At 47.6% G+C, this 25,953-nt stretch overlaps 1 protein-coding gene and 1 pseudogene across 1 annotated transcript; one reads left to right on the top strand and one right to left on the bottom strand.

Moving 5' to 3' along the window:
• Positions 1 to 1,727: 1,727 nt before the first annotated feature.
• On the top strand, positions 1,728 to 4,064 carry LOC135287250 (cytochrome P450 4F3-like). The gene is made up of 8 exons (XM_064400606.1): positions 1,728 to 1,913; positions 2,149 to 2,293; positions 2,886 to 2,981; positions 3,056 to 3,185; positions 3,257 to 3,390; positions 3,472 to 3,536; positions 3,621 to 3,703; positions 3,803 to 4,064. The coding sequence occupies exons 1-8, from the start codon at positions 1,728 to 1,730 to the stop codon at positions 4,050 to 4,052; spliced, it is 1,089 nt and encodes a 362-aa protein (XP_064256676.1). The 3' UTR covers positions 4,053 to 4,064.
• A 292-nt stretch (positions 4,065 to 4,356) lies between these two features.
• Positions 4,357 to 7,533, bottom strand: LOC135287248 (zinc finger protein 239-like; annotated as a pseudogene).
• Positions 7,534 to 25,953: the final 18,420 nt, after the last annotated feature.

Here is a 25,953-nt window from a genome sequence, read left to right as displayed (position 1 = left end):
CAAATGAACTTTCAGGGGTAACGTTGGTGGTCCCCCACGGAAAACCCTTCATCTGCTTCTCTACCACCATGACAGAAAGAGATTGAAGCCCCCCATCCCATGGACTGAGACTGAGACCCCTGTGATTCTAACACGGGGAGCTGACCAAACTGAAGGGAGATGTGCCAGGTGTGGTCGTTGGGTCAAGAAAACAATGACTCTCACTCACTGCTGAGAACATGACCCGTTCCCCCTTGACGGTTTCAACAGACTTACTCTTCATTGTACCTGTTCCCCCTCAGCGATTTCAAGAGAATTACCTGTTCCCCCCCTGGCAAAGGACTATAATAGACCCCTGAGTGTCACATTCACATTTTCTGAAAAAACTCTTTGCCCGGGATTTTTCTCCAGGGAAGCTGAGAAACCTCAGAGAAAAATGAAAGCAATGATTATCTGATTTGCTTCTCCTCTGTTTTGCTCATGTGGAATGTGGTTGAAGATTGTTTACCAACAGGTGATTGTTTCATGGGTTTTTGCTCTGATTGTGTTGACTTATTGGCAAATCAGGGCCAAGCTCTGTCAGACTCTGGAGAGAGTCATGAGTTCCATTATTGTCTTTTTAGACGTCTGTAATTATCCTTTCTGTATTCTTTAGTATAGTTTAGTATAGCATTCTTTTAACATAATATAGTATAATAAAATAATCAATTGCCTTCTGAGAACATGGAGTCAGATTCATCATTCCTTCCCTGTCTGGGGGAAACACAAATACAATACCTGAGTTAACCAGGACTTTGAGATTCTCCCCGATGTTACAAGGTGAATTTCCATCGACCTGGACCACGAGGATTTCATCTCTAAGTTTGGTAGCTATACCCTCTCTTTGTCTCTCTCTCTGTGTGTCTTTGTCTTTATCTTTTATCTCTTTTCTAACCCTTCTATGGCATTTGCTGTGGGCAGTCAATAAAAGGTTCATTTCTTTTGATCAATACTGAAGTCCCCTCTGTGTTGCTTTTGCACTCTGAGATCAGTTAATGAACCACCACGACCTCCACTTGTATTAGATGATTGTGCCAGAGGTGCCCACCAAACCAAGGAGAAAAGACAAAACCAGAGGTCAAAGTGCCGTGGGGTGCTGTGCGGTGTCATGGGGTGTCCCTCTCTATGCTGGCACAGGCGCAGAAGCTCAGTGCAAGGAACAGCCACGGGAACATCCTATGGGACACGGGGACATGCTGTGGGACACGTGAATATCTCACAGGACACGGCCCCGGGACCACGGGGACTTTGGTCCCACCAGGGGCAAGGGGCAAGGGACATACAGAGAGGGACAGGGACACATGGAAGGGAGTAGGATCACACGCGGGAGATGGGGACAGGGACACTTGGAGGGGACAGGGACATGTGCAGAGGGATAGGGTCACACGGGTGGGGAACAGTGATTCACAGAGGGGGGCATGGAAGGGGGGACAGGGACACATGGAGGGGACAGGGACACACAGAGGGAGATGGGGACACACCAAGGCAGGGGGAACACGATGCCACCAGGATACACATGTGGGGACGCAGGACCAGGACATGTCAGCACAAGAAGCCATCAGGACGTGTCAGAGGACGCTGCCACCAGAGCGCGCGTTACGACAAAAGGCGGATCCGGTGACACCCAGCGCGGCGCCACGTGACCCCGCGGTGACACCGCCCATGCCCGCCCCTTGCCCTGTCCCCAGCCTGTCCCCAGGAGCGGTTCCATGGTGGTGGCCATGGCACTAGGTTCCCTGGGCATGGTGGCCCTGGGCACCTTTTTGGTGGACCTGCTGCTGCGGTGGCTCTGGGATGCGCTGGTGGCTGTCACCCAATTCCGGGCCACTTGTCGCCAGCTGAACAAGTTCCCCATCCTGCCCTGGCACAATTGGTTGCTGGGACACACCGGCATGGTGAGAGGACAGTGGGTGGCACCTGCAGGGACAGCGGGGACAGGAGTGGAGGCACCAGCAAAGGAACAATTGGGTGGTGGCACCTGTGAGGGGACTGAAGGAATGGGGTGGTGGCACCTGCAAGGGGACAGTGGGGACAGACACACATGTCCCCAAGGCTGGCAGTATCCTGAGGACACACATGTCCCCAAGCCTATCTGTATCCCCAGTGACACACATGTCCTGTTGTCCCCAGGGCCAGAGCACGGAGGAAGCCCTACAGCAGGTGGACACCTTGGTGGCCCAGTACCGTCATGGCTGCCTCTGGTGGGGATTTCCCTGGCTGCCTGTCCTGTGCCTCTTCCACCCCAGCACCCTCCGGCCACTCCTCAGTGCCTCAGGTAGGACATGGGACATCAGATGGGTCTCCAGGGCCACCCATGGCTGTCACCGCACCTGGCACAGAGACCTGGCAGTGCCCAGGCAGTGGCCACCAACCCAAGTCCACAGGTCCCCAGAGGTGTCACCACTGCCAGACCAAATGCCACCCCACAGTGGCCACCAACCTGTCCTTGAGGTTCCCCAAGGCCACCCAAAGGTGTCACCATGTCCAGCCTCTGGTTGTCCCACAACCCTCGTCCTTTGGTGGCCATGAGGGGATGGGGGATGATGGTGGCCATGGAGAAATGGAAGTGCTCAAGAGGGTGGCTGTGGCCATGGGGAGATGATGGTGACCATAGGGTGGTGGCCATGGGGGGATGGTGGTCTAGGGGATGGTGGTGCCATGGAAGGGTTGGCCATAGAGGCAAGGAGGATGCTGGTGGCCATGGGGAGCTGGGACATAGACTGGTGGCCACAGGGGAACAGTGGTGGCCATGGGCAGCATTGACCATAGAGCTGATGGCCAGTGGGATGGTGGCACCCATAGGGTGCTGGCCATTGGGGAAGAGTGGTGCCCATGGATGAGATTTGGCTGTAGACCGGTGGCCCCAGGTGGCCCATGGCTCATCTCACCCCCGCAGGACGAGAACGGCCACACTCTGTCGGACGAGGACATCGCGGCTGAGGCTGACACCTTCATGTTTGAGGGTGAGCACGAGCTCCCAGGCGCCACTGGGGAGGAGCCACTCCAGTGTCCCCTCACTCACCCAATGTCCCCACAGGTCATGACACCACGGCCAGTGGCCTGGCATGGCTCTTCTACAACCTGGCTGGCCACCCTGAGCACCAGGAGCGATGCCGCCAGGAGGTCCAGGAGCTCCTGGCTGGCCGGGACACTGCGGACATTGAATGGTGAGATGTCCCCAGGGTCAGCCCTGGTCACGTGGCTTGGGGACACGATGCCACCCCTGTTTTGTCCCCAGGGAGGACCTGTCCCAGCTGCCCTTCACCACCATGTGCATCAAGGAGAGCTTGCAGCTGCACCCTCCTGTCACTGCTGTGTCCCGGCGCTGCACTGAGGACATTCCCCTGCGTGATGGCCATGTCATCCCCAAGGGTATAGCATGGCCAGGGTATCCCCAGTGTCACCAGGCACCCTCATCTGCTGTCCCTAAAGTGGCCATTCCCATCCCACCAGGGGTCATCTGCCTGATGAGCATCTACGGGACCCACCACAACCCAGACCTCTGGCCTGAGCCTGAGGTAGGACCACCCTATGAGGTGTCCTTGTCACCATGATGGTAACAGCTGTGTCCCCTCAGTGTGACTGTGCCGGTGTCACCCCAGGTGTTCAACCCTCTGAGGTTCAGCCCTGAGAACAGCAAGGGACGGTCCCTGTTGTCCTTCATCCCCTTCTCTGCTGGCCCCAGGTATGTGGCGGAGTGGGGACAGGAGTGTCCCCAGGTGCCACCACCGTCTCTGGCTGGGTTCACAGTGGGGTGACACTGACAGTGGGGATGTGGTGGCAGGAACTGCATTGGGCAGAGCTTTGCCATGGCTGAGATGAAGGTGGCAGTGGCACTGACACTGTCCCGGTTTGTGCTGCGAAGGGACACGGCGAGGCCACCCCCGCGCCGCAAGCCCGAGCTGATCCTGTGTGCTGAGGATGGGCTCTGGCTGCTGCTGGAGCCACTGGGAGTAGCTGATGGACACGGGTCACCAGGACATGGGGACATCCTGCAAGGGAGGTGTCACAGCCAGGGAAAGAGCAGGGAATAAACAGGAGCATGAAGGGGACAGTATCGTGGTGGTGGTGGGGATGTGCTGTCCTTGGTCATGGGATACCTCATGGTATGGACACATCAACCCAGGGACTTGTCCCCTAAGGCACTTGTCACCACCCATGGCCATGTCCCCCATGTCCTCATCCATGGCCATATAGCCCCATGTCACCATCTATACCTGTGACACCCCCTCCATGCCCAACATTGCCATCCACAGCCATGTCCGCACCCATGTCCTTGTCCATGTCCCCAGCCCCACCATGATCCCCACCATGTTCCACAATGTCACCATCCGTGTCTTAGTTAAATGTCTTTATTTTTACCCCAATGTTGGGTGAAGGGATGAACAGAAATGATAGAAAATCAAGGCCAAAATAACAGGATTTACGTGTCCATGCTGGCTGAGTATTCATGTGCCTGGTGGGTAGAAAGGACCTTTTCTAGAGGAATTTCCACTCCACTGCCTCCAAAATCCTGGCTTTGTGCCCCAGTCCATCACCATTTGGCTATGAAAGATGTCTCTGGTCCAGGGAGAATTAGAATCGTGGAATGATTTAGGTTGGAAAAAACCTCCAACACCATCCTTTATGCCACCCGAAGAAATGACTGGATGTAAAAGGTGAGATATTTTTGGGGTCGAAAGTAAAAAACTGTGCGGTCCCCTATGAAATTCTGATGTCGGTTTGCATCCCAGTGGATTTTTCTCTGGCTGTGTCCAAGTGTCCAAGGGAAGCCAGGAAGACGTGCAGACCACCAGCCAGGTGTCTTTCTAACAGGAATCACCAGGACCATGGATCACCAAGTCTCACTGTGGACCATCCAACGGGGGACCTCCAGTGGGGGATGGAGTTGGAGCAGCGCTCAAAGCTCTTCCCACACACGGAGCACTTGTAGGGCTTCCCTTACTGCTGCCTCCCTTGGTGCTGGGTCATAGTAGAGTTCTGGGAGAAGCGCTTCCCACACTTGGGACACTCTTAGGGCCTCTCCCCAGCGTGGATCAGATGGTGGGTGATGAGAGTGGAGTTTCTCTTAAAGCCCCTCCCGCACTCATGGCAGCGGAAGGGCCTCTATTCTGTGTGAATCTGCTGATGCTTGAGGAGACGGTATCTGCTCTGAAACCTCTCCCCACACTCAGGACACTCACAGTGCCTCTCCTCAGTGTGAATTCTCTGGTGGGCAATCAGGCTGGAGCTCTGGCTGAAGCTTTTCCCACATTCCCCACATTTGTAGGGCCTCTCCCTTGTGTGAATTCTCTGGTGGGCATTTAGGGCGGAGCTCTGCCTGAAGCTTTTCGCACATTCCCCGCACTTGTAGGGCCTCTCTCCAGTGTGGATCCTCTGGTGGGCAATCAGGGTGGAGGGCGCACGGAAGCTTTTCCCACATTCCCTGCACTTACAGGGCCTCTCCCCAGTGTGGATCTGCTGGTGGCAAATCAGATACCATCTCTGGCTGAAGCTTTTCCCACATTCCCCGCACTCGTAGGGCCTCTCCCCAGTGTGGATCCTCTGGTGCATGATCAGGCTGGCGTTCTCCATGTAGCTCTTCCCACATTCAGAGCAGGTGTAGGGGCATTCCCCAGTGTGCATTGTCTGGTGGATGATCAGGCGAGAGCTGTCACGGAAGCGCTTCCCACACTCCCCACACACATAGGGGCGTATCCCAGTATGGATCATCTGGTGGAGTTTCAGGCTGGAGCTCCTCCTGAAGCTTTTCCCACATTCTCCACATTTATAGGGTCGTTCATTGGTGTGGGTCGTCCGGTGGATGATCAGGTGGGAGCTGACCCTGAAGCTCTTCCCACATTCCTCACACTTGTGGGGCCGTTCCCCAATGTGGATCCTCTGGTGGACGATCAGGTGGGAGCTGATCCTGAACCTCTGTCCACATTCCCCACACTCGTTGGGCCATTCCCCAGTGTGGATCCTTCGGTGGACGATCAGGTGGGATCTGTTCCGGAACCTCTTCCCACATTCCCCACACTTGTAGGGCCGTTCCCCGGTGTGGATCCTCTGGTGGATGATCAGATGGGAGCTCGCGGGAAAACTCTTCCCACATTCCAAGCACTGGTGGGGCTTCTTGCCATCATCAAGCTGCTCATTGACCACCACCTCAGAGCTCTGGCCAGATCTCTGGCTGCCTTCCTGGCACAGGCTGGGTCTTTACCCCTCGGAGCATCCTGGGCTGGGTTTGGAGCCCCTCCTCCTGAGGGATCTCTGCGGCTTTTCCTCCCCATTAGATTCCTGTGCTGTGGAGCCGCTCAAAACGGCCTCATCCATGAGGTTTCTCCTTTGGGGATGTGTCCTCCCTGCTCTCCATCCTCAGCTCCTTGTCTGCAGGAGAAGGAAAAGGAGAGGATGGGATTTGCCTCCGTGCCAGAGGGAAGGAGAAGGAGATCCTCCCAGTCCATCCCCAGCAGGACAGCGTTGGCAGCAGGGTTGTCCTGCAGCCAGGGGCAGTGCTGGGCTGGGAGATGGAGCAGGAGAGAGGGGGAAAGGGGCAGTGATTTCTTCCTCACCTGCCTCAGTGTCCTGGGGCATCTTCTGCTTCCTCGCAGCCTTCTCCTCCATCCAGAGAAGGTTTGGGAATGGACAATCCTGATTCGGGGAAAAACAAGATGTGAGTGCATTGCCTTTGATGGTCCACTGGCCAAGTCCATCTCTAGAAGTCACTGGGTGGCTGGTGGCCAGAAATACCTCCAAAATTGACTAAGTCCAAAACCACTACCTAGGAATTCCCTGCTTCCAGTGTCCTTATTTGACGTTATGGGGGTCCCTCTTCTCAGAGCTGCTGGGGCCCCATGGGTCCTGGGCATCCCCCCTCTCCCGGGTTCTGCTCAGCCATGCTGAGGAGCTTTTGGGGGTCCCAGGGCTCATACTCCCCTGATTCTGTGACAAATGTTTTTGTGATTCGTGTCAATTGGCAATGGAATCAGCAAATGCTTCTATCTGCTGTGTCCAAAATAGACACAAAAAAAGGTTTTAGATCTTTCTGACCAAATATCCAAATAAAGCATTGAAATAAAAGAAGTATAGTAGAGTAAAAGAAATGAGGTACCAAGATGACTGATGCTTGGAATAAAATATAGTAAATAGTAAGGAACCCTTTGATCAGGAGGAAAGTGATTATGTGGCACTTTGGAGGGAGGGGGGGTCTTTGCAGTGATAACATTATACCCCCTGAAAACTAAAAAAAAGAGAAAGGCAAAGGAAAAACAAAAACCTTGGGAACTATTAGACAATTTGCCCCCTCCCTATCAAGGGCAGGAAACTCTCTCCTCCCCTGAGAGGCCCCAGAGCTCGAAGACTCCACCACCATCATCACCATCTAGTAGGACTCGGAGCAAGAGGAGAGAACAACGCCAGGAAAATAATTCTAGTGGGGAGGAGAAAGATCAAAAGAAGAGACTATTCCCCTTGAGAGAAGTACTTATTGGAAGAAATTACAGGGGAATAGCATCAGTAGCAGTCCCACTTCATACTGGCAATGTAAGAGAATTTAAAAAGGAAATGGGGCGGCTGCTTGAAAAACCTTTAGGGGTTTCCGAGAGGTTAGACCAATTTTTAGGGCCAAATACCTACACCTGGGATGAGCTTCAAGCTATATTAGGAATACTATTTACTACTGAGGAAAGGGAAATGATTAGGCAAGCAGGAATGAGAGAATGGGAAAGGAGACACCAGCAGGGTCCACGTGGGGATCAAAAATGGCCTAATCAGAACGAGCGGGACAGACAAAATGTGAGGGACCTTAGAGATAGCATTATACAAGGGATACGGAATGCCACACCTCGAGGGCAAAATATTAACAAGGCCTTCAGCGTGCGCCAAGAAAAAGATGAAACACCTACAGATTGGCTTGAGAGGCTCAGAAAGAGCCTGCAAATATATTCAGGAGTGGACCCAGATTCACCAGTAGGAACAGCATTGCTTCAAACTCCATTTGTGGCAAAATTATGGGGAGACATTAAAAAAAAAAAAAAAGAAAAGGTTAGAGAATGAGAGGATTGGCAGGACTGGGGTCTCCAAGAGCTATTGTGGGAAGACCAAAAGGTGTATGTGAGGAGAGGTGAAGAAACACAAAAGGCAAAAGCCAAGATATTTGTAGCAGCTGTGAGGGAAACTCAGAAGGGGGAAAAGAAAGCGTTTAGAACAGAAGGACAAAGACCTAGGGGAGATTATAAGAAACTTCCCCAAATTAGAAACCCCAGAGATGGTCCTGCAGATTATCATTGCTATTAGTGAGGAGGGAGAAGACAAAGCAAAGCTGTAAGCAACAACAAAAAGATGGGGAAAAAAAGAAACAAAAATGTCTGAAGAGGACAAATAGGGGTGTCAGGGGCTGCACATCTTGAGGACCAGATCATCAAAAGAGCCCTTGATAGAACTAAAAATAGGTCCCCTAGGGGAAGAAGTTTACTTTTTAGTGGACACTGCAGCAGAAAGATCAACTATACAGCACCTCCTCAAAGGGGGTAAAATTACTTAAGAAATTGCTCTAGTTGTGGGAGCAAAAGGGGAACCATTTAAAGCACCCATACTTGAAAATGTTGAAATTGAATCAGAAAATAGGATTTGTTTGAATGATTTGTTATTGGTACCAGAAGCAGATAATAATTTGCTAGGAAGAAATTTAGTTAGAGCTTTAGGAGTAAATTTAGAAGTGAAACAAGGAGAACTACAGGTACAGTTTTATACCTTAATGTCAGAAGATAAAGACAAAATTAATCCAAAAGTGTGGCACCATAAAGAGGAAATAGGAAAGCTGAAGACTGGACCCATTAAGATTGAAATAAGTAATCCGGTTGTTCCCATAGAAGTATCAGAAGCTTTGAGGGATCCATCAGTGATAGCTGCTGTCCAGGTCAGAGGACACCAGAGGGGAACGGATTATGGGACTCATGGCAATAATTTGGCTGATGCAGAAGCACAAAGGGCAGCAGTATGCTTACCTGTGTTTTTAAATAATTGGAATAAAAGTGAGGATGATACAAAATATCAAAAATGCTATATATCTCAAAGGAAATACAAGAGATGCAGAAACTAGGGGCTAAGCTAGAAGGGCATAAGTGGCTTTTACCAGATGGTAGAGAAATGGTATCTAAAAGTAATGTTAAAAGAATAATTCCCCAGTTACATTAATGAGCTCATTGGGGAACACAAGCACTAAGCAACCACTTTTTAAAGATTTTTGCATGTATAAGAATATTTGATATAGCAAAACAGAAGACACAAGGATGCATTATTTGCCAGAAAATTAACAAGAAGACATCTAGACAGACCTCGCAGGGAGAGAGAAAAACTGCCTATAGGCCTTTTGAAAAGATACAAGTGGATTTTACCAAACTACAGAAAATGGGAAGATACAAGTATTTGTTAGTATATAGCAGACCAATTAACTCATTGTGTAGAGACCTACTCTGTGGCACAAACAACAGCACATTTTGTTACAAAGATTATTTCCTAAGAAATAATTCCATGATTTGGGATGATTAGAGTGATTGATTCAGTTCAGGGTTCCCACTTTACCTCAAAAGTGTTAAAAGTAATGAAAGCTCTAGGGATCTCTTGGGACTATTTTACCCCTTGGCACCCTCAGAGTTTGGGGAGTTGAAAGAATGAACCAGACCCTAAAGCATCAGCCAGCAAAACTAATGATTGAAAAAAAACTATCTTGGATTAAGCATTAATCCAATATTTATTGAGTATTTACCATTGCTGTGGTTAAATATGCGAACAATGCCAAACTCAGAGCATGGGATCTCCCCATGCAAGATGTTATATGGGATGCCATATTCTCAAGAGATGTCGGGAGATAAAATAACCTGTATTGAAAAGGACTGTAATTGCTATCCCTTTGTAAGCACTGAATGCAACTATTGGAAGGAGAGGTGGTGTTATCATTGTCACAGGGGTGATCCTACAAGTGGGTTGTGTCCAGAGTGTAAACATATTGAAGAGATTTTATCTGAATATATTTTTTATAAAAGAAACTAGAGGAAGGAACATTAAAACTAGATTCTTATGAGTGGTGGATGTTGTGGAAATACGGATTAAGAAGGGGACTATCAAGTGAGTCAAACATTAAAAAGATTGAGCGTTGCAAACGTAATTGAGTCCCTTGCGGATCCGAGCCAGCCAAAGCAAAGAACTGGGAAGTATTTAAGAAACGGCACGGAATGCAGGAAAGCTCACACGGAACCCCTGAAGAATATCCTTGCTGCTGAGAAGATGGCACCCCTCGCTGCTGGGAGCACCCCGGGAGGCCAAGGAGGAAGAGGGACAATAAAACTGTGGGGCCTTCTGGTACTATTGGGTTTTCCAGGGAATGGGAAACCAATCCCTGCTTGAAGTGCTACCAAAATGTAAAGTATGGCTGGACCATGGCCCGAGCACACACTCATATTAATGCAGGATGTTATGGGCCAGGACAACCTGAAACCTGTACAATAGGAGAGAAGAGTTACTGGGCAGCAACAGATTCAGGAATGGGAGGATGGGCACCTGGAAACAATCAATTTTGTCACCAGGGAGAACCATTCCTCTGTTTTCCCAAAGGTGATTTGTGTGGATACTCAGATAAAGGGGGAGTACAAGATAAATTCAATGCAAAGTTAGTGAAAAATGTCACAAAGCGTTTAGGGGAAATTCAAACCCAAAAAGAACAAGAGCAGGAAGTGACCTGTATGAAATATTAAGAAAATACTCAGTGATTGGGACCTCCCCATGTTAGGGAAAAAATTTGTTTATTGATCTAATGTAAAAAGTAGTTAAGGAATTAAATGTGACTAACTGTTGGGTTGGTGGGGATCCCAAATAACCGAGCAATGGCCGTGGAGGGGAGAAGGGGTTGGACCGGATCAGTTGATATTATGGAACACGACACAAAGATTTAATAAAATTCAACCTCAGGGGTAAATATTGACTCATGAAGCAGTAGGCCAAATTTGTATTTCTAGGAAAGGAAACAATTATACTACGTATGTAGGACATACCTCCTGCAAGTTGATATATACCACCAACTCCACTTTTACAACCTGGTGGCCAAAACCACCAACAGGTTATTGCTCCATCAATTGTACCAATGGAACTGTTTGCTGGGAAAGTGCAACACCTGCTAATCCTTTAGAGGAGGTAAAAGATCTTAAGGGATATTGGGAAAATCAGGGGCAGAAGGCTGAAAATAGGAAAGCTTCAAATGGATTATTTTGGATATGTGGTAAAAGGGCATATGATGAATTATCAAAGAGGTGGAGAGGTACCTGTACAATTGCAATTATACAACCTGCATTCTTTTTGCACCAAAGAGCAAAGGTGAATATTTGGGACAATCTCTTTAGGAAACTCTGCGCAGAAGAAAACAAACTGAAATAGGAGGAAAACAGACCTGGAAAAATGAAGAATGGACTTCCCAATGGATCACAGATTACTGTGATCCTGCCTCCTGGGCTCAGCACGGCAGCTGGGGTTATAGAACCCCTATTTATAGGCTTAACCAAATTATTAGATTACAGGCCAGTGTAGAAATTACTTTTAATCAAACATCAGAGGCATTGAAGCTTGTAGCTAGACAACTAAGCCAGACCAGAGCAGCAGTATATCAGAATAGGCTAGCCCCAGATTACTTATGAGCTGAAGAAAGGGAGTTTTGTGGAAAATTTAGTACATCTGAGTTCTGTTTAGAGACTGATGATAATGGAGAGGCTGTTACACATTTGGTAGACAAAATTAAACAAGTTGCACATGTTCCAGTGCAATAATGGAATTCCACATTAACTGACAATTCACGGAATAATTTGTTTGAAGGTGCCTGGTGGAAAACATTGGGGTTTATGTTGCTTTCTTCTGCATTAGGCCTATTGTTTATACCATGTTTGATTCCATGCTTTATTAGGTTAATGCATTCAGTGATCCAGGGAATGCAGATTTCAGCAATGCCCATAAACCCTAAAATAACAACCACAGGAGAAAAAACTCACTCCCTTATGACAGTCAAGGGCAAAGCAGAACCAAATAAAACTGAAACTCAAACAGTATTAGCTCAATTTGAAGCAAAGACATGAATCAATAAGATAAAGGGGAGGATTATGAAAAATGTTTTTGTGATTTGTGTCAATTGGCAATGGAATCAGCAAATGTTTCTATCTGCTGTGCCCAAAATAGACACAAAGAAAGGTTCTGAAACTTTCTGACCAAATAGCCAAATAAAGCATCAAAATAAAAGAAGTATAGTAGAGTAAAAGACAGGAAGTAGCAAGAGGACTGATGCTTAGAATAAAATAGAGGAACTTGTGCTAAAGCTAAGAGATATTACAACAAAGCAACTAAATGCTTATGTATAATAAAAAGCCTGATGCATTTTGTTACGTATATTTTGGTAACTTGTGCTGATTGAGACTATATGTGTATGTGTATATTGATAATTCGTACATTTTGAGTATTCTGTCAGATGTGGTATGAGTGTTATATAGGATATAGTATGATTTCTAGTCAAACAAGTCATGAAGTCATGAGACGTGGCACTGTCACGAAGCGAGTGTGGACCCCAGGATCACAGTTCCACTCTTCCGAGAGGAAAGTGGTCGGTCGAGGGGGAAGCAGACAAAAAAATCATTTTCAGACAAAAAAACCTGAAAGTCGGGGAGCTAGGGGGATCGATTACGGGCAGGATCAGAAAGGGGAAGGTAAGTTCTCCAGCATGGGGGAAAAAGAAATCCAGGTAAAAGAAAAGAACAAGAGCTCATTACCAGCCAAAAATCCACAGACCGGTTCGCTGTGTGTCTAGTAGACTGGTAATATTTTTTCAAAAGGGGATCAGAACTTAGACACAGTACCAGTAAAAAAAGTTTTTCTAGGAATTCCTTTCAGCTCAGAAAAAGGTACGTACGTTAAGGGAACTTTAGGAAGAGCTTGTGAAATGGAGCAAAAAAAGAGCAAGATTCAGGGAAATACTCAGAGCAAACCTGAAAAAGAACAGGAGAACAGTCTACCTGAAATTCCGAGAAATAGTGCGTTGAGGTGGATGCTAGAACACTAAGAGAACTGCCCCAAGAGACAAATAAGATCCAAAGAACTAATGATACATTATTGCGTAGAAATAGGGGGAGATGAGGAAATTAGAAAACATCTAATCTAGCCTGTGTTTAGCACCTTCAAAAAGATGGACTTGCCAAGCTTTACATCATCAAGTGGATGGTAAGAATTTGCAAAATAAAGAGGAAGGGGACTCTGCCAGATTATGGGACTATGCTAGTACAAGATTATTCCCAATCAAAATTTACAGAAATGCTGCGACCCAAAGACAAATAAAAAGCAGCAATTCAAGTAGGCATCTTTGCCTCAAGAGTTTGTAGATTCACCAAATCTGTTTGGTCAGGCTCTTGAACAATTATTAAACCAATTTGTGCAAATAGAAGGGACAAAATTATTACAATATGTAGATAACCTCTTAGTGGCTAATCCTAAAGAGAAAGATGTAAAAGCAAGTACCATAACATCATTAAACTTCTTAAAAGGGCCTAAAAATTTCAAAATCTAAGTTACAGTTTACTGAACCTGAAGTTAAATATCTGGGACATTGGTTAATAAAAAGGAAAAATAAATTAGACCCTGAAAGAGTAGCAAGAATTGTTGCTTTACCCTCCCACAGACAAAAAGAGAGATCAGACAGCTGCTGAAACTTCTAAGGTATTGCAGGCACTGGATTGAAGGGTATAGTGAGAAGGTAAAATTCCTTTATGAGAAACTTACTACTAATAGGTTAAAATGGACAAGATGAGTCAGAATCAAGGGTTAAAGCTGAAAATCAAAAATAACACTTGGGAGTCCTGTGACAATTTACCTCCCTTGCCCAGCCTGTGGAGGAGGCTGTAAGACCATCTGCTCCTCCTAATTATTTGAATTCAAGAAAAAGAGAGAAGGAAGAAGTGCCAGTAGATACAGCTCACATTATCTCAAGAGGCTCACATTAGCAAAGTTTTTGATCTTAGTGCAAAGAAAACATGTATTATAGAAATACCAGGAAGATGTGAAACATGAAAAGTCCCTACAGAAATAGAAAAAGGAAAAGAATTTGAAGTTCCTATTATTAAAAGTGTTGCAATTAAGAGAGACACCAAAATATAAAAGAATAAATACCTTATCAATTTCTAAACTAAGTTTCAGTGTGTTAAGAAAAGATCTAGAGGTGTTATTAGAGAAAAATAGCAAAATTTCTTTCCTAGAAAAAAGTAGTATTGAAGTGTATCTCCTTAACTATGTGCATACCTTTAGAGATGGTGTATGAAATAAATGGGCAGGAGATCTTTCTCCTTTTTAATGCCTTTATTAAGAAGAATCAGCTCAGGTGGGGAGAAATCGACGGGTTGCGCCCTCGCCGCCGTTGCTCCCAGGCGTGGCACGAAGGAGGAGGACGATGCAGTTTTGTCCGCTGGTCTGCAGACAGAACTGGGGACTCTGTCCTCACGGGAGAGTAGTTGAGTCCTTAGTTTGTTTTGTTTAAAAACCCGGGGGGGTCTCTTTAATCAGTTTCTTTTCAGGTTAGGGTGAGAAAATAAAAAGGTCTAAGCAGGTACTGGACTAAGCTCCCATTCTTAGACGTCACTTAAGTCACTTGTTGGCTCATGATTTTAGGGGTTTTTTTCTTGTAAAAACTGTAAAACTGTAAAAACCCAGGGTGCACTGCATTTGTTATTTGCATGTTGTCTCTGGTGTCACTGCCCATCTCTTTACCCTGGAGGGTTTCCCTTGGTATCTTCTTGGCATGAGGCCAGCATCAGGGAAACAATCAGTTAATCACCTGCCATTAACAGGTATTTGAAAAGCTTTCCTTCGGCAGCGAAACCAAAGGAGGCTGACTCGGTCTGGCTTGGTTTTTTTAACTCTGAAACTTAAAGAAAATTACAATTTTCTATTCATAACAGTTCCCCCCTATTTTTCTTTGATCAAGCTTAAGCTTGCATCAACTTATAATTTTTGGCTCATTAACATAGAATTTCCTATATTTTTTGTATTGATAATACATTTCTTCAGCACTCGGGTGATCATATTTACTAAACTTCATTACCTTTTTTGGTTTTTTCAGGTTAATTCCTTTAGAGATCCTTAGGTTATTCTGTACAGCAGATGTCACTATTTTTGTTAAACATGGAAATAAGAACAGACTAACAAGTGTACCCACAGTGAAGGTTATAGTTTTCCAACTTTTTTTGAAAATCCATAGATTATCCCACCAACTGGAATCAAGTGTAAGAGTCTTTTGATTTCTTAAATATGTTAGGTTTTTTATTTCGTTTAAAGTGTTTCTAATGACTGCTACAATTAATTTCATTTGATAAACTACTGTTTTGGTTTGGTTGAGTTGGTCATTAATATGATTAAGAGCCAATGTGGTCTGATTAGATATTACTTCTAATTCTGATTGTAGTTTCAAGATTTTGTTTAACATATATTGTTTCTTCAGTTTTGTTTTTCTCAAATCCTCATATATAGGAACTCTTAAACTTGATCCAGATTCTTTGTGTATTATAAAGACAGTTTGTTTTATAATTCTAATGATGCCACCACTAGACCAGCCTCTTGGCAATTCAGTGGATGTTGTGGTACCATTGACCCAAAACAGGTGTTTAGGGGTTTCCTGAAAGATATTAATTTTTGTTGTGCCCTCCCAATATTTAGAAATACTTTTTCCTTTTATCAGATTTACCAGGTTTGCTTCAGTAGCATCACGTTCAAAGCACCACCAGGTTTCTCCTACAGGGTGCTCTCCTAGGAGTGGCTGCCTAAAGGTGGCGGTGTTCCGGGCCATCCAATATATTTTCTTATTCTCTTGATAAAAGATCAATTGGGAGAGGTTAACACAATTGTTGTGGACTCTCAGCAAGGAGCTTACTTCTTTCTCATAGAAAGATTGGTAGTACTCATTGCACAGCTCTCCTGGGCTCTCCAGAGCACCACCAGCAATCAGAGCCAGCACTACTACCCTTCCCAAGAGTCCGGTATGGGTCATCTTGCACAGCCTGCCCACCCGGCCTTGCCTCTTGAGGATTTTACTGAGAAGAAGTCTCCAAGTTCTTTAGAGTCTCTTGCTCCTCTGGTTAAACCTCTCTTGATCTGTCCCTGCTAATTTGGTCCCTCCTAGGGGAGCACTCTGGAGAAGATTAACCTGGGGTCTTTGGTACCAAGTTGGGACGACTTAACCAGAATTACTTAAACAGTTTTTAACTTTTACAAATTTCTTAAAACACTTCAAGACATGTTATGATTCTAAACTTTTTTCTTACGCAGTTCATCAGTCTTTTTGAATGTCAATTTTAAGTCATTTTGTCCTTTTATAATAGTATACTCAGCTGAATTAACTTCCGATGCAGTTGAATCCTGTCCTGAGTTAGGGTGTGAGGGTGGTGTAGAATCTAGTCCAATACCAGAGAGGGACACTGAAGAATCTTGTCCAATACTCGGGGGTGAGACTGGTCCTTTTAATTCTCATGATGTGAGTCCAACCTTTTTCTCTGGTTCGCACAGCCGAATTAGTGATGAGGAGTACCTGAAGGGGGCCTTCAAATTTAGGCATTAATGGTCTATAATTCCAAGGTTTTATTAAAACCCAATCTCCTGGGTTGATGTCATGTGCTTTTGTATCAAGAGGGGAGGTTTGGGGGAAGTATCTTCTTTTTCTAAGTCCTTCTAGAGTTCTTCCAATTACTTCTAAATATTTCCTTGTAGCTTCTTCTCCTTCCAGGTAGTCTCCTGTGCTATAGGGTGTTAACAAGAATGGCAATCCGAACATCATTTCATAGGGTGAAATCCCTATATCAGACCGGGGTCTTGTCCTGATGCGCAAGAGCGCTAGGGGCAAACACTTTAGCCAATTCATTTTTGTTTCTCCGATCAATTTAGTCAATAAATTTTTGAGAGTTTTGTTCATTCGTTCCACCCTCCCAGAACTCTGGGGGTGCCACGGAGTATGCAATCTCCATTTTATTCCTAAAACTTCAATTATATTGTGCAATGTTTGGGCCACAAAATGTGGACCTCGGTCTGAGTCTATGGTATTCACCATTTCATTCTGGTTCACTTTTTGGCAAGTTAAACACTCTTTTATAATTGTTTTTGCTAGGTCGTATACGCTTATGCACAGGTTATTTCTTAGGAAATAATCACATAGTCTTTGGACTCCCCAGTGGGTTAATTTCTGTAGTTCTGTTAGCACCATCCCAGCAAGTGCTTTGTTTAGAAACACCCGTCCGTCAGATATTAACCACTCCCCCATATCCCTTGATGTAACTTTAAATTTCACAAAATATGAGTTCTTTTTTCTTTTTCCCTACTCAGGTGTGGTTTCTGCTTAAAAAAAACTTTTACCAGATCCTCTGGTCTTAAAGCTGCTTCCTTTGCTATCTTGATCAGCTAGCAAAGGTTTCACAACTTTAGGCTAAACAGTCTGGGGGGGGTCCAGTTGCTCCACAGTAATAGCAGCAGCTTTCACTCAAAGGGACTTGAGGCCTCTCCATGCCTCTTGCCCCTGATGGTAGACTCTCCCACTCTTTTGTGGCCTTGTACTGCAGGAAAGAGTTGTTTGCTCCCACACTTTCTCTGGCTATAGCAAGCATGATCTTAGCTTTGGCCTTCGCTTTTTCTTCTTCCCTCCTTAAATACACTTTCAATGCTTCCCTCAATAACTCATTAATATCTTTTTCTTGCCAATCCTCTATCTTTTCCAGTTTTCTTCGTATATCAGGCCAAGATTTAGTAACAAATTGGACTTTTAGTAGCATTTCACCTTCGCTGGTGTCCAGGTCTGTTTTGGAGCACAACTGAAAGTTCCGCCTCAGGCGATTAAGCCAAGTGGCAGGAGTTTCATCTTTCTCCTGTATACCCTCAAATGCCAGTTTTGTATTGGTTCCTTTGGGAATTGATTCTCTTATCCCTCGAATTATCAAGGACCTGTACTCCATCATGGCCTTCCTACCTTCCTCCTGGTTAGGATTCCAATTGGGATCCACTAGTGGCAATTTTTCTTCTCCTGATGGCACTTGGGGCCCTGGACGGTTATCTTTTTCCCAAACTCTTATGCTTGCAGCCCTAATCATTCGGGACTCTTCTGGGGAAAATAATATGTTTAGAATGGAATTCATCTCCCCCCAAGTGTAGAAATTTGGACCTAAAAACTGATCCACTTGGTTAGCAATGCCCACGGGGTCTTCAACTAGATTCCCTAACTCCTTCTTGAATCCTCTTACCTCAGAAGCAGTTAGAGGAGCATTTACAAAACCAACACCTCCTGCTACTCCTCCCATAGGAACTTCTCTAAGGGGAAAAAGTCTCTCTGCCTTGGAGGTCTTGGATCGGGTACTACAGTATGGCCCATCTTCAGACACAAGATTGTTCATTTGAGGGGTATTAGCACTAGCTTGGACCTGCTGTAGGCTAATGGCTGTACCTGGTGATAAGGGGTTATTAGATAAGGAGGAATTTGTGTCCCAGTTAGGAGGAGGTGGAGGGACAGCAGCAGGAGGGGGAGAAGAGCTTGGGTGCATGTTAGGTGGAGCTGGAGAAGGGGTGGAGCACGCAGCAGGTGTAGTAGGTATTAGTGGTGGTGCAGAAGCAGCTGAAGGAGTCGAAGGGGGTGGTGAGGGAATGGCTCCCATGGCCGCCGGGAGAAGAACTGGATCTGCTATTTGAGGTGCTCGAAGGAGAGGGTTATAAGGTGGAGGGGCATCAGGAGGCAAGTAGTCTAGGGGGTCCCACCTTTTACCAATTTCTTTAATTCTAGCATCTCCTCTTTCATTCCCTTCTTTCTTGCTCTGCACTTTACAAATTTGCACTCCTTCTTTCTTTATAGCATTCAACCAACAAGCTATATACAATAATTCCTCAGCATCAGTATTTTCTCTAGCCGTCAGATAGTTACTCAGCTGTTGACACATCCACTTGTCTTTCGTCCCACACCATGGCCATCCTCCTTGCACTTCTAATTCTGGCCACACTTCTGAACAGTAATGAATCATCTTAACTTTATCTAATCCTTCTGTGCCTTCTATAAAGTCCCATTTCTCTAATAGTTCACCTAGGGGACTGTGGGGAGGTATATTCTTCAATCTTTGGCCACTTTTCTTACTACCGCACCCTCCCATTATTTTCTGCCTCTAAACAAATCACAAAGATGTCTTTTTCTCTAAAGGAAATATATCTTATTTAAGAAGTCTCAACCTCCTGCCAAAACTCCAATTTCACTGACCCTTTTCGTCAGGACTTTGTTAAGACCTTGGCCTTCTTGCCAAGACTCAACAAACAACCAAAATACAAAAAAACATCCTCGAGGTCTTGACCTCTGAGGTTCGCCTGACCTCCTTCGTCAGGACTTAGAGAGACCTTGGCCTTCCCTTGCCAAGGCTCAAACAGTCAAACCTCGAAACCCTGGCTTTTGAGGTGCCCTTTGTCTGGGCCAAACTGCCTGATATCCTAAATCCTAACTTCCTTCGTTAGGACCTGTATCAGAGCCTTTGGGGTGCGTGCCGCTCACACAGCTATTTCCTCCGCACGCCCGGAGGGGGGTCCTCTTTACCCCTCTGGAGGCGCCTCAATCACCAGTTCCACTCGCTTCCCCCTGTTCCCGGCCGGCCCCCTCGTGGGGGTGCGGAACCGCGGTACTGAGGGGTCCCCACTTGCTTCGAGGAGCCGAGCTGCCGGCCCTCGTCTCACTCACACACACTCGCTCGCCTCCCTCTCCCGCCGCCGGATATTCTCACCTATCCGACGCTGCTCCGTGTCACTGTCCCAAGCCGATCTTCTCTGGTCCCGATAGCCAGCTGTCCTGCAGGTCCAGGGTGGGCGGCCGTCCCAGTCCTGGTGTCCTCTTCAGGCGTGGCTATCCCGGACGAATCCCCAAGATGAAATAAATGGGCAGGAGATCTTTCTCCTTTTTAATGACTTTATTAAGAAGAATCAGCTCAGGTGGGGAGAAATCGACGGGTTGCGCCCTCGCCACCGTTGCTCCCAGGCGTGGCACGAAGGAGGAGGATGATGCAGTTTTGTCCGCTGGTCTGCAGACAGAGCTGGGGACTCTGTCCTCACGGGAGAGTCGTTGAGTCCTTGGTTTGTTTTGTTTAAAAACCCAGGGGGTCTCTTTAATCAGTTCCTTTTTAGGTTAGGGTGAGAAAATAAAAAGGTCCAAGCAGGTTCAGGACTATGCTCTTATCCTTAGAGGTCACTTACGTCACTTGTTGGCTCATGATTTTAGGGGTTTTTTCTTGTAAAAACCGTAAAACTGTAAAAACCCAGGGTGCACTGCATTTCTTATTTGCATGTTGTCTCTGGTGTCACTGCCCATTCTCTTTACCCTGGAGGGTTTCCCTTGGTATCTTCTTGGCATACGGCCAGCATCAGGGAAACAATCAGTTAATCACCCGCCATTAACGAGTGATTAAGGGCTTTTCTTCGGCAGCGAAACCAAAGGAGTCTGACCCAGTCTGACTTGGTTTTTTTAACTCTGAAACTTAAAAAAAATACAACTTTCTATTCATAACACTTGGCATCTTGGGGGCCACCTCTTACCTGCCTTCAAAACACTGGAGAGATGTGCTTTTCTTTCCATTGAAAAAAGCATCTTTGAAGTCCGGGCGTCTGTGGCCACAATTGGGAATCTGCCTCCAAAACTCCCTATATCCAAGGACAGCTCCCAGACAAAAGCTGCCAGGACTGTCTAGGTTCCTTTGGCTCCCAGAGGGCCAGCTCTCATCTGCCTGTGAAACACTGGGGCTCTGTACTTTCCTTCCTACGGAAAAGAACTGTCCTTCTTGTCCAGGTGCCCGTGGACAAAAGTGGGGTTAGGCTTCCCAAATTCCCTCTATCCAAGGATTGCTCCCAGACAAAAGCTGCCAAGACAAACAGGTCTGGCTGGCCTTGGCCTCCTTGGGACTGCTTTTAACCAGCCTTTGAAATGCTGGGGCACTGCCCTTTCCTTCCTGTGGAGAAGAACTGTCATTCTGGTCCAGGAACCCACGGCTGCAATGGAATTCCACCTCCAAAACTCCCCACATATCCAAGGGTTGCAAGGACAGATAGGTCTGGCTTGCCTTGGCCTCTGCTGACTGCTTCTGCATTGGGACAAAGGAGCTCTGTGCTCAGTGGGGTGGAGACTGAGGACAGCAGATGAGAGCCCTGGGCAGGATTGAAGGGCAGTTTCAGAGATGGTGGATCCTTTTGACACAATAGAAAACAGGGAGAAAAAAGAAAAAAATAATGTAAATTGCAGCTGGGGAGGTCCAGACTGGACACAAGGAGAAAGGAATTTCCCTCCCAGGGCAGGGCTGTGGTGCAACACATCCCCCAGAAGGAGTCTGGGCTAGCCCAAGGCGTTGTGTGGGCAGGCAGAGGCAGGCAGGAGGCAGAGCTGTCAGCAAAGGAAGGGGCCAGCCAGGTGGGACAGCTGGGGGATGAGGACAGCCTGCAGGGACAGAGGCCAGGGCAGGGACACCGTAGGACAGCCTGAGTTGCACAGGGCACAGGGATGTGCAGCTGCTGCAAGGCCCTGACAGAGCCAACTTGGGCAGCACTTTGGCCATGGCTGCTGGCCTGAGCCTGAGCCAGGAGGAGGGGACGAGTGGCCCTTGCAGGCCTGGGGCCTCATTGCCTCCTTGTCCCTGCTCAGCAGCCTGGCAGGGGCTGCCCCACGGTCCTGCCCCTGGCATTGCACATCCCCACATGCCAGTGCTGATCCCATCCCGGGAAGAGCCCTGAGCAAGGAGGGAGGGACAGGATCTGCCTGGCCAGGGGCTGGGGCTCAGGCCTTGGCCCTTTGCATTCCTGATACACATCCAGGTTTGCTCAGCATCAGAGACACCTTTCCCTTGTTTGTCCCCACCTGTCATCACTGCCTCCAGTGTTCTGCTCTAACTGGAACCTGGGGACACTTTCTCAGTTGTGTCCCTCAGTGGGACCTATTAAAACTTGAAGAAACTTTGGAGTTGGATTGTGACTTTCAGCTCTTGAGAGGTTTTTTCAGCTCCCTCTCAGGGACTGATGTTCAGGGATTTAGCACCCAACCCACAAGAGAAGTCCTTGTGCTGTGTCTGTGCTGCTGAGCTGGGCCGGGCTCCTGGCACAGAGGCAGCTCGTGGCAAGGGCAGCGCTGCAGAGAGACAGCTCTGGCCAGGAGCAGCTGCTGTGCACAGCCCAGCAGGGCTGGGGCACTGCCTGCAGCCGCGCCAGGCACGGCACAGAGGCACAGAGAGAGGAGAGGCTCTGTGCAGGCTGAGGATGCTGCGAGGTCACTGCTGGAGTCACCTGCACAGTCCTTAGCATGGTGAGTCTCTGCTCCAGGGCCATCCCTCAGGGTGCTGGAGGCTCTCCCAGAGCTTCCCTCTCTTGCTGCAGCTCGGATCTGGCTGGGTGGCTCTCAGGGTCCCTTTTCTGTGCAGAATGACAAGCGGCAGAGCAGGGACTCCCTGCAGCCCCATCAGAGGGACAGAGCCCAAAATGTCCCTTCAGGGGAGGCTGCAGGGGTGGGAAGCCGGGTGTTCAGCCAGGGCTGCCCAGGGCTTTTCCAGGAATTCAGAGACCTGCCCTTGAAACTGGATTCACCAGCTCTGCACAGTGTCCAGTTTCTCCTCAGGGAGCCCCTGGGTGCCCTCCAGCCTCAAGGGGGGACAGCCCTGGGCAGCTGAGGGCAGGGCTGATGGACAGACTGTCTGCCCCACCCTGCAACAAGGGATGGTCTCTGTGCCTCACAGCAGCCACGAAGTGTCTCTCAGACAGAAGTGGAAATGCCAAGGATTTCTGCCTTAAAAATTCCACTCCCTCTTCTGGGGGCAAGTGTGGTGTCGTGTGTTTTTAAAGGTAAAAAGTTATTGTTATTAGTTCTGTTATGAGAATTAGTTATATTCTGTTAGCTTGAAAAATGGTATGGTCCTTGGTTCCCCCTATGTAACTCCCTCATGATGGTACCTTCCAAGTTGTTTACCCCCTGCTTTTCCCGCCACTGGCTTGCCCTTCAAAGTGAGTGATGCCTTGCTCCGCCCCTTATTTCCTTGTATGGTTATGTCGAGCCCCAAAGTGCTGCTGTCCATCATTGTAACCACCCCTCCCCATTTTTGGGGAAACTTCTATGTCAATCATCCCCTACACCCACTGTGATTTGTGCCAGAGGCTTCCTCCCTCCCCTGTGTAATCTTTATTGGTTCTATTGTTTCTTACAGTTCTCCCCTTGCTTTTACCTATTTACCTATTCTCCTCCCTCCTACACCCACTCCCTTTATAAGAGCTAGCCAGATCCCTTTTTTCTGAAACCTGTCGCTGCTCCTGCTGAGGTACTTGATCCCAGTCCTGTTGGGGAATAAAGCTTCCTTGGCTCGCATACAAGTGTTCGCTCTCTCACTCCTTTGTTTTGGATCCTCGTGGCTCACACCCGCCTGTGTCACCCACGCCGCAGACAACACCACTGCCCAGGTGTTCTCGGAAAGGGAGCCTGGAGTGGCGTGTCTTGTGACCCCCTCCGGTCACAGCAGGAGCAACTAGCCGGCGCATCCCAGCCCCAGTGACCGCAGTGTGGAGTCGCAGGCAAGTAGAAGCAAATAACCAAAACAACATCCCCAGAGCTCTGCTCTGCAGTGGGGTGAATTGGGAGTGACAGTGCTGAAAAGCTGTTTAATACTCTGGGTGGATTTAATCAAACATCACTCCCAGTTTCTGTTTATCTGTTTCTATAGAACAGACATGAGTCCTCCAGAGCATCAGCAGAGCCCCTTGTTCCTTGGAGCTTTCTGAGCCAGCCCTCACCAGATTTCCTAAAATGGGTGGTCAAAGGTTTGTGTAAGAGAGGAGAAATTATTTCAGGGGGATTTTACATGAGGTCTGGAATAGATTTTATTCTGTGAAATCTAAAGTAATGTGGCACAGCCATTTCCTTCCCAGACAGGTGTTAATCCTCTATAAGCATACCCCAAGGCTGCAAATGTCCAATAGCAGCTCCATCAGCCACTTTCTCCTGCTGGCACTGGCAGACACGCGGCAGCTGCAGCTCCTGCACTTCTGCCTCTTGCTGGGCATCTCCTGCCTGCCCTCCTGGGCAACGGCCTCATCATCAGCGCCGTAGCCTGCGGCCACCACCTGCACACGCCCATGTTCTTCTTCCTGCTCAACCTGGCCCTCAGCGACCTGGGCTCCATCTGCACCACTGTCCCCAAAGCCATGCACAATTCCCTCTGGGACACCAGGAACATCTGCTACACAGGATGTGCTGCACAGGTTTTTTTTTTTGTGTTCTTCATCTCAGCAGAGTATTTCCTCCTGACCATCATGTGCTACGACCACTACGTGTCCATCTGCAAACCCCTGCACTACGGGACCCTCCTGGGCAGCAGAGCTTGTGCCCACATGGCAGCAGCTGCCTGGGCCAGTGTCTTTCTCAATGCTCTTCTGCTCAAAGCCAATACATTTTCCCTGCCCCTGTGCCAGGGCAATGCCTTGGGCCAGCTCTTCTGGGAAATCCCACACATCCTCAAGGTCTCCTGTTCCAAATCCTACCTCGGGGAACTTGGGCTTATCATGATTAGTGTCTTTTTAGCCTCTGCATGCTTTGTGTTCATTGTTTTCTCCTACATGCAGATCTTCAGGGCTGTGCTGAGGATCCCCTCTGAGCAGGGTCGGCACAAAGCCTTTTCCACCTTCCTCCCTCACCTGGCCGTGCTCTCCCTATTCCTCAGCACTGCAGCCTTTGCCTACCTGAATCCTCCTCCATGTCCTCCCCATCCCTGGATCTGGTGGTGTCAGTTCTGTACTCAGTGGTGCCTCCAGCCCTGAACCCCCTCATCTACAGCCTGAGGAACCAGGAGCTCAAGGCTGCAGTGTTGAGAGTGATGAGCGGAGGTTTCAGAAACACTGAACTGCTGGCCACTTTCTGCAAATCCCTTGTAATAGAAGTAATTTTTGATACTGCTTGTTGGTTTCATTTTGGAGGCCCTATTTCATTGTTTTCTTTCTCAATATTGTCCACAAAGAAATGCCGTTGTTTATGCCACTGCTCATTTTGTTGCTCTCCACCTTCCCTGTGGCCACAGACTGTGTCAATGAGGGGTTACACTCTCAATAGTTTTAAATGAAAGAAAATATTTCCCACCAGAGATCCTCCTTTTGTTGCCTTCTCTGGAGCTGCAGCAGCAATGTCTGTGTGCAGAGCTGGGGCAGATCAGTGCTGGCACAGCAGCTGTGCCCAGCAGCAGCAGCACTTGGTGTTGCCAGTGCTGCTCTCGTGCGCCTGCCCTCTTGGGATCTCCTCTGGTCAAGGTGAGCCCGAGGTGTGTTAAAAGTCTCTTTTTCCAACCCAGCTGTCAAAGAAGGAGTCAGAAGTCTTCAGCTTGCATTCTCAAGGTTGTTTATTATTTCCTATCTAAAACATTTTCTGTCTGGCCTGCCGAGGTCTGTTCAGCAGGTCAGTCCGAGGAACGCTACTCTGCCCTGAGGCGGTGCAATCTCTTTATACTAAAAACTACATATACTTTATTTGCAGTTATTTTCCATTACCTATCCATCTATGTTAGACAGTGACATTCTACTTTACACTAAACCTAGGATGCTACCATCACCAAGAAGATGGAGGCTAGGAAGAAGAAGGAAGAAGAACAGGACAACGCTCAAATCCCTCCATCTTGTCCCCTAGACCCCCATAGTAAAATTCTTCCAAATTCCACCTTTCACCCTGTGACAACTGCTGTTATGCTGCTTAAAGTTTTATGGCTCGTAATTCTTCATATAAAGTTGGTAATTTGCTCCATGGGTGGAACTCAAAGCCGCAGGGGTCTTTGGCTGCATGCCAGGATTCCTGAGCATTGTACATCCTGATGTCCAGTGTGCCCCCAAATTTTGGGGAGGGCGAGCTCCCTGCTCACGGGGTGTCCCCCCCAG

This window comes from Passer domesticus, chromosome 29 (genome assembly GCF_036417665.1).
Source record: "Passer domesticus isolate bPasDom1 chromosome 29, bPasDom1.hap1, whole genome shotgun sequence".
In the NCBI taxonomy this organism is placed as follows: domain Eukaryota; kingdom Metazoa; phylum Chordata; class Aves; order Passeriformes; family Passeridae; genus Passer; species Passer domesticus.
This window is presented reverse-complemented; position numbering and strand designations above follow the sequence as displayed.